The sequence below is a fragment of the Nematolebias whitei genome, chromosome 1, assembly GCF_014905685.2.
Source record: "Nematolebias whitei isolate Nwh7 chromosome 1, NemWhi1, whole genome shotgun sequence".
In the NCBI taxonomy this organism is placed as follows: Eukaryota; Metazoa; Chordata; class Actinopteri; order Cyprinodontiformes; family Rivulidae; genus Nematolebias; species Nematolebias whitei.
Window position 1 is genome coordinate 65,670,824 of NC_056498.1, and position 13,370 is coordinate 65,684,193.

The 13,370-nt window shown below is 40.3% G+C and overlaps 1 protein-coding gene across 1 annotated transcript in view; it reads right to left on the reverse strand.

Annotated features, from left to right (window-relative positions):
* The window catches only part of LOC119430368 (zinc finger MIZ domain-containing protein 1), a 53,696-nt gene that overhangs the window by 15,209 nt on the left and 25,117 nt on the right, over nt 1-13,370 (reverse strand). The window contains exons 5-14 of the mRNA XM_037697777.1: nt 6,732-6,867; nt 5,206-5,320; nt 4,907-5,127; nt 3,278-3,479; nt 2,912-3,193; nt 2,630-2,809; nt 2,441-2,509; nt 2,163-2,328; nt 1,897-2,038; nt 463-698 (exon numbers count right to left, since the gene is read on the reverse strand). Of these exons, the coding sequence (XP_037553705.1) occupies nt 463-698; nt 1,897-2,038; nt 2,163-2,328; nt 2,441-2,509; nt 2,630-2,809; nt 2,912-3,193; nt 3,278-3,479; nt 4,907-5,127; nt 5,206-5,320; nt 6,732-6,867 (1,749 nt within the window). The remainder of the gene's footprint in view (nt 1-462; nt 699-1,896; nt 2,039-2,162; nt 2,329-2,440; nt 2,510-2,629; nt 2,810-2,911; nt 3,194-3,277; nt 3,480-4,906; nt 5,128-5,205; nt 5,321-6,731; nt 6,868-13,370) is intronic.

Sequence of the window (13,370 nt, forward strand, 5' to 3'; positions counted from 1 at the left end):
CAAAGAAGGCCCAAGACGATTGAACAGTTAGAGGCCTGTATTAGACACGAATGGGAGAGCATTCCTATTTCTAAACTTGAGAAACTGGTCTCCTCTGTCCCCAGACGTCTGTTGAGTGTTGTAAGAAGAAGGGGGGATGCCACACAGTGGTATAAATGGACTTGTCCCAACTTTTTTGGGATTTGTTGACGCCATGAAATTTGGAAACAACAGATTTTTCCCTTAAAATGATACATTCTCTCCGTTTAAACTTTTGATCTGTGATTTGTGTTCTATTCTGAATAAAATATTAGATGTTGGCACCCCCACATCATTGCATTCAGTTTTTATTCACAATTTGTTTAGTGTCCCAACTTTTTTGGAATTCGGTTTGTATGTGAAAAAATCCATAAATATGTCGCTTCGGCCTATAAGTCGCAGGGCATGCGAGTTATGCAAAAAAAAAAAAAAAGCAACTTATACAGCAAAAAATACAGTATGCACTCACACAACAACAAGCGGTGACTGTGATTTGGATGGTGTTCCTCCCTGGTTGGCAGACGTGCTTCAGGTGCAGAGGTTTGTGGGAGGTTTTGTTGTCACCCCTCTCGATGGTAAGGGGCGTGGCGTTGACACTGACTTGGACCGAGGCGGGCCAGTTTGTGTTCATCTGCCTGTCTTCATGGTGGTAGCACTTAAACTGCAGTTCAAGGTCTGACCTGGAGGAGGTAAAACACACTTTTATAGATGACTGAGCTTCTCCAGCATTCATCAACTGCTTTTAGTTTTTTATCCTTGTACACTTTTTATAAACTAATAAGTTCTGCATACTTTGTGCTTTTTTTTTAGCCGTTCATAAAGAAAAACATTCAGTTCATTTGGAAGATGAGCGCTTTGGTTTTTGGCATTTTTAGATAGGCTTTTGCTAAGTCTGGCTTTTAGCTTGTGTTTTGCTTCTTATTAGTCACACGGCACTCAATAGTCATGCTGCATTTTAGCAGAAAATGCTGTGTTTATAGTTTCCAGTAGGAATGTGCGATATGGCATAAAATTCATTTCACGATATGTATTGTGAAGGGTGGCGATAACGATATATATCGCGATATGTTTTTGGTATAAAACTTGCTAAAAAAAGCATAGGGTGTCCTTTTGCCATCATATATTTTGAATTAAGAAAATTCCACTACTAGGTCCAGAGAGTTTTTAAATAATAAACAAATCAAGTATTAGGCTTCTTTCTTGTAGTGCAAAACAGTGCAAAAGATATCAAATGTAGTTTTAGCCATATGTTTTAAACTAAAAAATATGTTGTTAACTCTTAACAGTTTCCAGTCTCACTTAATAAATGAACAGCAACAGAGCAGCATTTTACACTGAAAACACTTCACCCTCCAACCCTCTAGTTGGCGACTCCTTCTGCTTTAATGGAGAGCTGACACAAAATAAGTCTGTGGCTTTGACCAGAGGGTCTTGCAGTAAAAATCACACAACACAGCGTTCTTTTCACAGATCAGAGAGCAGGTTTCTCTAAAGCTGATCAACGCTTACTTTAACTTTCGATGGAAAAAATAAAAAAAAACTTTCGACGGAACACAGCGTTTTGCGCATGCGTCAGAATACGGCAACTCTATGGCAAGCCGGCTGTAGTTAACTTGTAGCTTTGCTACTTAGCTCTCGAAGAAAAGACTTTAACGCCACTTGCGCAGTTTTCAGCTAAAAAAAAGTAACGATTAAATCTGACAGCTCTGATTTTACTTCAGACACAGCATTACTGCGGTTAGCCGGTAGAAGACAGATCTCTATCGTAGGCTAAATTTCTATCGTTTCTACCGTATACCGTTTATATCGCGCATTCCTAGATTCCAGATGCTTTTTTTGTTTTTCTCTTTCAGTGCTGAGCAAAAGTGGTGAATCTACCTCCACATGAGGGTCTGGTGGACAGACGGTCGCAGGTGGAAAACGTGGTTACTGACAGCCAGGTTGTGCTCCAGGCGGAATGGTTCCAGCACCACTCCGTCCCTAACTGGGAAGGTCAGACGCAGCTCCTCATTGGGGTTACCTGGAGAAGATAAATTACAGCATTTAAACCAGAACAGGTAAAGTCATAAAATAAAACCCAAGGACAAACAAATGTGTCATATGAACATGACCAATTTTTTTTTAAGAGCTGCTCATCGACTCACTTGGAGGGGGCGGAAGTGCTGTCATATTTGGTTTCATGTCAGGCGGAAATGGCGGCTTCACATCCTGGTTTGGCGACATGTATGAAGGAATACTACTTCCAGGGGTCATAGGAGGTGTGGGGTTTCCAGGGACTGGGGAGTGGGGATAGTTACCAGGCCTTGGGGGCTGTTAAAAGCAGTAAAATTGCAACAATGAAAACATCAGCAGAATTACAATACACAAACACGACTAGTTAAAACTGAACATTTGCCTCTGGGGACAGGAAGTGCATACGTACCCCGCTGCCTTGGCTGTAGGAGTATCCACCTCCAGGAAAGTTGGTGTTCTGACCATTAAATGGCTCTTGCTGTGGGTGAATACAAAGAGCTATGAGTATTTGGTATTATTAACATTATTTTTCTTGTGTTCTCAGGCACATATCAAATGGTGTAGTACATTTTATAGTTACACAGTGTGGCACACAGACCTTGTAGTACTGGCCCATGGGCATACCAGGAGGGTACTGTCCTTGGCCCTGCTGCACTGGCATCCTCTGGCTGGGATAGTTAGGGGAGGGCAGTGGTCTGGAGACATTTGATGTGGGGTACTGCCCAGGCTGAGGCTGGAACTGGCTGTTTGGCCCATACTGTTGACCCCCATAGCCCCCCTTAATAAAATAAAAATCACAAAAATTACATACAAATACATAAAAAAAGGAAACAAAAACAGAAATTTCAGATCATTTCAAGTATTTGGTTTTCCCACTGACCTCCCCAGGATACGGCCTCTTTATCCCCTGCATGGGAATGCCCTGTCGAGGCCCCCCAGGATACCCTTGGTGTGGCATCCTTTGGCTGTGAGCTCCAAAAGGTGCCATGCCTGGGGTTCGAGCTTGGCTCATACCCATTGGGGGCCCGCTCATATTGGGGTTGCTCATGGCTGATCCCATGCTGGCTGGATTCATACCTCCCGGGGGGCCTCGTGGGCCTGACTGGCTCATAAACTGGCTGTTGTAGGCTGGAGTGGGACCCATTTGGAACGATGGACACATCTGAGAAAAACAAAAGGTTTAGGTGTTCAATAAAAATGTATGTATGCCAGGTGGTTACAACTCTATTAGTAGTGTGGGCTGTACCTGTCCGTACTGGTTCATATCTTTATTCTGTGTTTCCTGCAGAGCTGCCACTGTGGCTGTTGCTGTGGCCGTCGCCGTAGCTGCAGCAGCAGCAACGGCTGCAGCTGCAGCAGCAGCAGCTGGAGGAGTGAAGTCACCAGAAGGACGTGTGTGGGTGGTCATTCCCATGCCTCCAGGTGGAGTGTTTGGGCCCCCAGAATAACTAAAAGATAACAAAATGTAGGTTTCACTGTATGAACATGTTTTTGCCCCTGTGCAAGAACAGTGACATGGCTACTTAGTAGATCTCCTTATAGCCCGAACCTTATAGATTTAACAAATAAAAATAAAAAGAAAACTTGGAAATAGGAGTAATTTGCCTTCAGGGCTTTTGGTCATAAAGTTATATAGCAGAAAAGTGTTTGGAATAGGGATGCACAATATTATTGGCATGGTATCGGTCTCAGCCAATATTAGCCTTAAAGTTCAATATCAGGCATTGTTCCATCAAAATAACTCACCGATATAAAAGGTGCTGTTTTTGTATAACAACCTAGTGACAAGGATGCCTGCAGCGCCAGCACAACGTGATGACGTCACGCACGCCTACCTGATCTGATCACGGTGGAGAGGAAGAAGTCAAAATGTTGGCAGAGTGGAAGTTGTTTTTTTTTGTTGAGGTGTCGAATTCCAAAGATTTTTGGACCAAGTTGAGCCTCGCTACATTGACCCCAGTCAGCCTTACCCGAGTTACAAGCCGTCATTTCCAATGTCATTGAGAAGCTAATAGCCGATAGCACTTGGGTGAGTTTTACCACAGACATGTGGACGTCGCGTTAGCCCCGTTAGCAGGTGACTAATGCTAATAAATAACATTTAATACTTTTCATTTAATAACAGTTAAAGTGCTTTGTATATCATATGGCTGTTACTGAATATATGTCACCAGCTCTTACAGCTGTTACACAATTTTTGTAGCAAATAAGCCTAAATAAGAGGGCTATGTTCTGACAAAGGAAAGTATATAAAAATATCGGTATCGGTTATCGTCCTAATAAGTTTTAAAATATCGTCATATGGGATATCGGCCAAAAATCCAATATCATGCATCTCTAGTTTGGAAGTCAGGTGAGCAGAAAAAAAACAACCAAAAAAAAAAACAAGACAAGATCAGAAATGGAAAGTATCCACAAGACCTTCACTCAAAAGACCACAATTTTTATTCTGTGTAATAATGAACATTCTTACTTAACATTTTATTTTTAATTTTTAGCTACAGCCTAATAAGGTTTAAGCAAGAGCCTCACTGGAATTTTTATTTTTTTAAGTTAGTGGTTTCAGTTTAAATAGACCAATTCACAGAGTTCAGCACATGTTCGAAGGCCTTTCTGTCGTCTGGCAGAAGGTCCTGAAGGCAAATCCATTCCATGAGGTGTAAACACACATGCATACTTGCAGGTCGTAAGTAAAAAGCAATGCACCTCAAAGTGGTTTTAAATGTGAAGTGTCTGTTACAGTAAACATTCCTTTTCTAACTTTTGCCTTTGCAGTCTTGCTGTTATGCTATAATTTATTTCAGTCCTAGTAGGAACAGCATAATTGGCCTCTGACACATCCATTCAATCTAAATTACTCGATTTAGTCTCTTACCTTCCGCTGTATCCTCCAGGGCCGCCGGGGTATCCTGGCCTGCCGTACATGCCCTGCTGCATGTACGACTGGTTAGAACCTCCTTTATTTGGAAACTGCTGCTGCTGAGCGTTGAACTGAGGGGAACTGAGCCCTGCTGCACTGGCAGACATAGCCGATCCCATCGGGTTTCCCCCAGGATTCATGTGGTTATTGTTGTTCGCCATGGGGTTACACAACACCTACAAAGACATAAAAACCAAACGTTACAAAGGTGGGGAAAAAAGACCAGCATGAGTGCTTTTAATGAATGTACGTACCTGACTCTGTGACGTATTGGTCACGCCCCACACTGTTGTAACAACAGACAATGACCCGGGGGGCTGGTTGGTGTTCTGTTGCCAGGGGACCGAGTCGTAAGGAAAGGATCCATCACTGCAAACAAGATCAAAACACATGTTTGCCTGATGTCACGTTAAGTTGTGGACGACTTCTTCTTGTCTGTGATTTTCAATTTTAAATGAGCCACATTATCAGCTTATGGTTGAAGAGAGAAAACTATGATCAATCTTCAGCTGTTGAAAAGTGTATGAATCGGAGTAGATTGCAGAAGGTTTTTTTAGCACTTCAACCTAAAACAAATAGCAGAATAAAATATGAGACTGAAACATAAAACAAACAAGATGAAATCTGGGGAGACCCAAATGGTCAGTGGAGAGGCAGAGAAGTGCTGTTTTTGGAGAGCAGCTTGTTTTCACTCAGTGGTTAGGTATTGGAATGGACGACGTGTTCAATATTTCCTCATAAAGTCACAACATTTACCCCACAAGATCCTCAGCTGAGGCAAACAGAGCTCTCAGCTAATTCCAGGATTTTTTTATTTTTGTGGTGGGGAAGAAAAGCATGAGCACACAATGTTCCCCAAAACCATGACTTCATGTCTCTGCTGCTTTGTCTCTCCAACTCAAATTACTTCTCAAAATAAAAAGTCTATGAAAAATCTATAACATTCAAGGATTCAAGGATTTTTTATTGTCATACCAGCTCACATTTGCATGTTTATGGTATGAAATTCAGACTCAGGTCCCAGACCAAGAAGCTTAACAATTAACACATAAATAAATAAAATAAAATACAAAAGAGTATATATATAGTAGTCCCTCACTACTTTGCGGTTCGTTTATCATGGTTTTTCAAAATAAGATTGGACATGGCATACAATTGGCTAATTGATGGATGAGCTGCACGACCGGCATGAAATTGTTATTTAAAATTAATTATTTAAAATTATTTAGCACATGCTGCCCATTTTGTGCAGCCCAAAGCTGCAGAAAAAGCTTCCTCCTGCACCTTTGTGCAGCACATACTGCAGGATAAGCTTCCTGCTGCAGCTGAACAGGTGATCTCCATGCAGAATGGAGATGTGGGCGTGGCCAAGAATGCTTGATGGTGGCTGAGAGCAGCGGAGGCAGAGAGCTGAAATCATGACATTCTGTGCTCTGAGCATTTAGAAACATTGTTTAGAATATTGCAAGAGCGAGGGAAGGGTTTAAAACACCTTAATATATATAAAGTATATATATAAATACTAAATAAACTACTACTTGTACTATTCCTACTTAATGAATTTTCACTTATCGCAAGGCTTCAGGGTACAGATCCCCCGTATATATATATAAATAAACACAGGCATTAAAGCTATACAATTTTAATAAAAACATAATATAAGCCTAATTTCTACAGACGTAATTACTTCTTGGAGGATATTAAACAGATGTTTGTTGTCCTTCTTTTTTATTGTGTGCTTTGTCGACCTGACAGGACACGTCTCACAGATGTGACTGACCTGTGTGTGAGGCCGGGCTTCATGCTGTTCATGCTGGGCTGCATGGGGACTTTCGCCTGTGGTTCGTTCTGCCTGTTCTTCTGGTGACGCAGCAGGAGGAGACGGCCCAGCTCCTCGCACCACGACGACAGCAGAGCTACCAGGAAAACACAATGACACGCACACGAGTTAGCCCCCTCCGAGTTATTACTACCTGTCCAGGTTCCATAAAGTGCACGCTTACGTAAATGATCACACAACTTATAAACCATTTGTTTAAACATAAGTCTCAAAGGCTGTATTTACCCTGTCAGGATTCTGTGCTAAATTGTGTGCTTGTTTTAAAAACCTGCAGAGGGCAGCAGGAAGCAAGAACAACGATGCTGATCATCGTTTATGTGTATTTTCTAACAGTTATTCATCCCGTCATATCTACCTGCAGTGTGAAATCAATCTGCGGTAGCTCCCAGTTCTCCTGCCACCGAGAGGCAGAATTGTAGCGTGAGAGTCAGACAGACACAAAACAACTGGTGTGACCGATAAGATCAATGTAGGAAGTAAGAAACTGATATCTCCTCTGTCCTCTACTTCCTCTGTTCAGCATCACCACTTCACTCTCAACCACGTCTACTCATATCACCCAGGTGTAATCGCACTCTGCAGTGTTCATGAAAAAAACGTGGGGGAGGTTTTTTGTTTTTTTTTGCTCTCTTGCCAATAATGTGACAATGACTTGATTTTATTCAAATGCCAATGAACTTGTTTTGATGAAACATTCTTCTTTCTGGGAAAGAATAGGAAAAATTGTAAGATCTTAATTGTTATCATTCAAGGCTATTTCTACTTAACTAAATAAACATATTTATATTTAACTGGATTTGGTATGAGTTTGGGCACCCAACAGGAAAATGTCCCATCTGTGATATGTACAATAAAAATACCTCCCCCCAAATAAATATCCTCTTATTTGACCAGTGGCCACTTATTCAGAATACATAAAGGACAGGAGTGCGGTCTGGAAAAGAATTGAGAACAAGCGAAGAGCAAAAATAGATGTTTTCTTCTGGGGGGCGGAGAGGGCCAAGCCTCCTAGTTAAAGTGGAATTATTCCACCCTTCCATTACATAGAGCTTATCTCCCCACTAAATCACCACCTCCACACAGAGGGATTGTCTCCACAACAGGCAACCCACCATTTAGACCTAAAACCCAGTTGCGTTGAGGACAAGATACAGGGACAGAGAACAAAAGAGATTCAGTGGCATCAAGGTCTGAAATCAATCATGAGTTTGCTCTGAGCATTGCTTATTAAAGTGAACAAAATCTTTTTCTCACCACCAAGTCCTTTGTGTTAAAACCTTTACCAGGATCATCAAACATCCACAACTACATTAAAATTCGCCTCTCTCTATAGAGTATGAAGGCTCCTTTAACATACACAAGGCCAAATGTCTCTCCTTTTCTTTCATTTTCTAAGTAACACCCGTCTAAAGTTACCGTTCTGAAATCGTCTTCACTAAGTGGTTTGTTAATGTCATTAGCTGAAAAGACGAGGAGCCGATGCCGAGGGCCCAGACAATCAGCCAACAAAAGCACAAGAACACAAAGTCGAGGTCTCAGTCTAATTACACCTCTCTTTCATCTTTTCATTTATTCACATTTCGTTTACACTAAGGCCTTACAGTTCAATTAAACACTTTATAATGAAGGCGCCAACAGCAACCTGATGGAGACGAGCCAAAGTCAACCACTCACAGGTGTTTAGTTCACGCCTGTTTTACCTCCATGCAGTCTTTTCATCCGAAGTGTTCGCTGTTATGTAAAACTATGCAAATTTATGCAACCAAACTTATTCTGTAACTTTGATCTACATCATAAAACAGCAAGAGCGTTCAAGATGATTCAACTGCAGCAGACAAGATCGATGACATGGCTACATTTTTTAAAAATATGTTTTTTTCAGGGATAAGAGGGCCAGATCAATAAGACAAAATAAGTTCTGCCAAATATAAAATTTATAATGAGCTACCAATATGATTTTTAAAATCTAAACTAGTCATATTGAGAATTTAAACTATATAAACAGGTGTGGTCATAAAATTAGAATATCATGAAAAAGTTGATTTATTTTAGTAATTCCGTTCAGAATGTGAAACTTTTATATTATATTCAATCATTACACACAGACAGATGTATTTCAAATGTTTATTCCTTTTAATGTTGATTATGATAAATGACAACTAATGAAAACCCCAAATTCAGTATCTCAGAAAATTTGAACATTGTGAAAAGGTTCAATATTGAAGACACTTGGTGCCACACTCTAATCAGCTAATTAACTCAAAACACCTGCAAAGGCCTTTAAATGGTCTCAGTCTAGTTCTGTAGGCTACACAATCATGGGGAAGACTGTTGACTTGATAGTTGTCAAAAAATGGCCACTGGCACCTTGCACAAGGACGGCAAGACACAAAAGGTCATTGCTAAAGAGGCTGGCTGTTCACAGAGCTCTGTGTCCAAGCACATTAATAGAGATGAAGAGAAGGAAAGAATGTTGTAGGGAAAAAAAAGTGTCCAAGCAATAAGGATAACTGCACCCTGGAGAGGACTGTGAAACAAAACCCATTCCAAAATGTGGGGGAGATTCACAAAGAGAGGACTGCAGCTGAAGTCAGTGCTTCAAGAACCACCATGCTCAGACGTATGCAAGACATGGGTTTCAGCTGTCACATTCCTTATGTCAAGCCACTCTTGAACAAGAGACAGTGTCAGAAGTATCTCGCCTGGGACTGCTGCTGAGTGGTCCAACGTTATGTTCTCTGATGAAAGTAAAATTTGCATTTCCTTTGGAAATCAAGGTCCCAGAGTCAGAAGGAAGAGAAGAGAGGCACAGAATCCACGTTGCTTGAGGTTCAGTATCAAGTTTCCACAGTCAGTGATGGTTTGGAGTGCCATGTCATCTGCTGGTGTTGGTCCACTGTATTTCCTGAGGTCCAAAGTTAACACAGCCGTCTATCAGGAAGTTTAGAGCACATCATGCTTCCTGCTGCTGACCAACTTTATGGAGATGCAGATTTCATTTTCCAACAGGACTTGGCACCTGCACACAGTGCCAAAGATACCAGTATCTGGTTTATGGACCATGGCATCCCTGTTCTTAATTGGCCAGCAAACTCACCTTAACCCCACAGAAGATCTATGGGGCAATGTGAAGAGGAAGATGCGATACGTCAGACCCAACAATTCAGAAGAGCTGAAGGCCACTATCAGAGCAACCTGGGCTCTCATAACACCTGAGCAGTGCCACAGACTGATCGACTCCATGCCACGCTGCATTGCTGCAGTAATCGAGGCAAAAGGAACAACAACTAAGTATTGAGTGATGCACATGTTCATATACTTTTCATGTTCATATTTTCAGTTGGTCAACATTTCTAAAAATGTATTTTTTATTGGTCTTAAGTAATATTCTAATTTTCTGAGATACTGAATTTGAGGTTTTCATTAGTTGTCAATTATAATCATCAACATTAAAAGAAATAAACATTTGAATTATATCAGTCTGTGTGTAATGAATGAATATAATATACAAGTTTCACTTTATGAATGGAATTACTGAAATAAATCAACTTTTTCATGATATTCTAATGTTATGACTAGCCCCTGTGTATATATAACAACAGTATGTTCTCCACGAACTAAGCACACTGCTTTGCAGCTGACATCAGTAAATAAACTCCATAAAGTCAATTTCTCGTAAAAAAATTCTCTGCACTCTAGAACAGTCTTTGTTATGTTTTCTACTGTGTGCTGACCTGACGGTAACTCACTCATACCCTCTGCTTACCAGAGGGAAGACTGACGCTGTGGCGCACAAAGGTGGCTGCAGACAAAAACACCCACTCTCCTTCAAAATTGCAAATATTAAAAAAAAATAAATGCAGAAATTTAGGATATGCATGCAGAATAGTTTATAACTGATTTCTGATTTTTCATTGCCATTAAGATTAATGGGCCAGATGTGGCCTGCGGGCCATTTGATGTCCGTGTGTAGTTTTGAATTCTCATCCTTAAGGCAACAATAAAAAATACAAATAGGCATCAAAATGATTTTTTTAAAGAAAACAAGCAGTGGTTAAAAAAAAAAAAAAAAACCTCAACACTAAACCAAAGAACTAATCTTTTGAATACCTGACTAAAAATAGTTATTTTTCTAACAGATTACAGTCACATATAATCCTCTGCAGATTATCTAAAAGTTGCTGTTTTGTTTGAAGATGCTTTCAGTGGATTCTCTGACTGAACATCTCTTCAACAAGTGATGTGCACCGCAGTCCTGCACTGCAGTGCCATCACGACATATTCTCAGGAAGTCCCCCTTCATGCATTTTGAACCACTTCGGCCAGGATTGCTTCAAACTAGTTTCAGCAAAGAAGAACCTGTCCAGAGGTCCTGACTCAACCTTGTTAGTTGTAATTAAGTAATTCCTCATGATGACATACAGGACGGGTCCTCCATGCTCGAGCTGTATTTAATGCTGTGTGGCTGACTGACAGCAGGCGCTCTGGCACATTCTTACCTCACCTCAGCCCCTCTGGGAAGTACGGAGAGGGAGAAAGTAAGCCTTGGTGTCACAGACTGCAGAGCTTATTAACTAATGACAGTTAGCACAAGTCCCTTTTTTAACAAGAAAACCCAAATACTAATTATAATGAACTCTGTGTGTGTCATTGTGTTGTAAAAGATTTTTGCTGCTGAGCAAATCATTTGCCAGAGTAATTATGACCGTCTGAGTACACTTGAAAATGTGCGCATGCTTACATAAATCAGTGTAGCTGCATTCTTATTAAACATCTAACAGGCTTTAATGTGACGCTACACAAACACAAAGTCAGCAGAGTGTTACAGTGTTGGAAGGTAAGTGTGAAGATTTGTTCAAGAGTTGGTGATAACCTTTAGAGAGATGGAAAAACACACATGCAAAGGACCTGATTTGATCTTAGCATGTTCCAAATGTCCGTACTATATTTCAAAATGGCATATTTTCTCATAAAATCAGTCTTTTCCTTATCGCATACTTGAGAAAAACAAGAACGAAAAGCAAACACACTGACAAACAGGCATGTGACTATTTTTATGACTTGTAACTCAGTTTGAATGACAGCTCATAGGCATAAACATATTTTTAGGGCTTGGAAAAAAAAGAAACTACTTTTATGAAAGTATGCATGCACAACTATGCTACACTTATGAGAATATGCATGTCAATAAAGGAAGCAAACATCAACAAAACCAAACTCTTTTATACCAAACTGCAACCGCAAATACACTTTATTAGTTTGGGCAGTTTTCAGAAGAGTAATCTTGAGTGGTATCTTTTTTCTAAATATTTTCTGGAGGGAACATCTATTACCTACATGCATAGTGTACTTATTTCATCTTTAAGATGGCAGGTTAAGCTATGATTCTGCGCTGTTGAGCCAAAATACTGATAAGATATCAGACACATGTCTCTGATAGGGTATCACAACACAGCTGAGAGACTTAGTTTCTCATCACTGCAGGGTCTTAGAAGAAATAGCAAGTACAAATGATGCTGAACAAACACAACATGGTTGTAAAACATAATGTAGAAAGCAATAAAGAGCCATTTTATAGCAATTCACTTCTATGCTATGTTCCCTAGATGCTAACAATGACAAGGATCCACAGTTATGCCTAGTAAAGTTTGCAAAAAAGCTTAAATGTGCTAATTGTTGATTATTCAATTATTCTAATAATCAAGTGGAATGGAAATCCCTGCTATATTATTTTAAATCCTCATTTCAAGTCTGACACAGCTGTCATTCTTCACTGCAGGTTGATTCAGACATTTTCATAATCACACAAACAAAGAACTACATAAAAAAAAATTACAAGTTCTGAGCATGAACACTGCAGCACCAGACAAAGAAGCCTTCTGAGACAATGTGTGGGATGAAAAAGAAGAAATTCATGAGAGATATTATGAAGCAGGGGTCTGTACAACACTGGCAGGTAGGCCTGTGCTGTGTGGGCACAAAATATTATGCAGAGGGACGATATGAAAGGAGTTTAAAGATCCTTTGAAATTAAAATAATAAATTCATGCTTTTTTTTTTTTTTTTTGCCGAAGTGTAATGGAAGCCATTTAAGCAGTCAATGAGATCCTCCCCCCCTTTCTGCCCCTTCTCTCTCTGTGTGTGTGAAGCCAACCTCTGCTCAGAGAGGAGCATATCAAATGGGCTTTAGTCTCAACAGCTCGGAGGCAGAGCTACTCAAACATGCCCCGCAGAGAGAAAAGCTCTGTCAGAAATCACACTGCCATACCCAGCTCGTCCAAATCAGAATCTTCCAAATCTGAAAGCTCTCACTAAAAATAAAGTTCTGTTTGGAGTTGCATTTTATTTGATGGACGTTTAATTTTTCCAAACATTTCATTTTGCACCAGAAAAAGCAGAGCTCTTTTAACTAGGGATGCACGATATTGGATTTTTGGCCGATATCCAATATGCCGATATTTTAAAACTTATTTGGCCGATAACCGATGCCGATACCGATATTGTATATACGTTCCTTTGTCAGAACATAGAACCTCTTATTTAGGCTTATTTGCTACAAACATTGTGCAACAGCTGTAA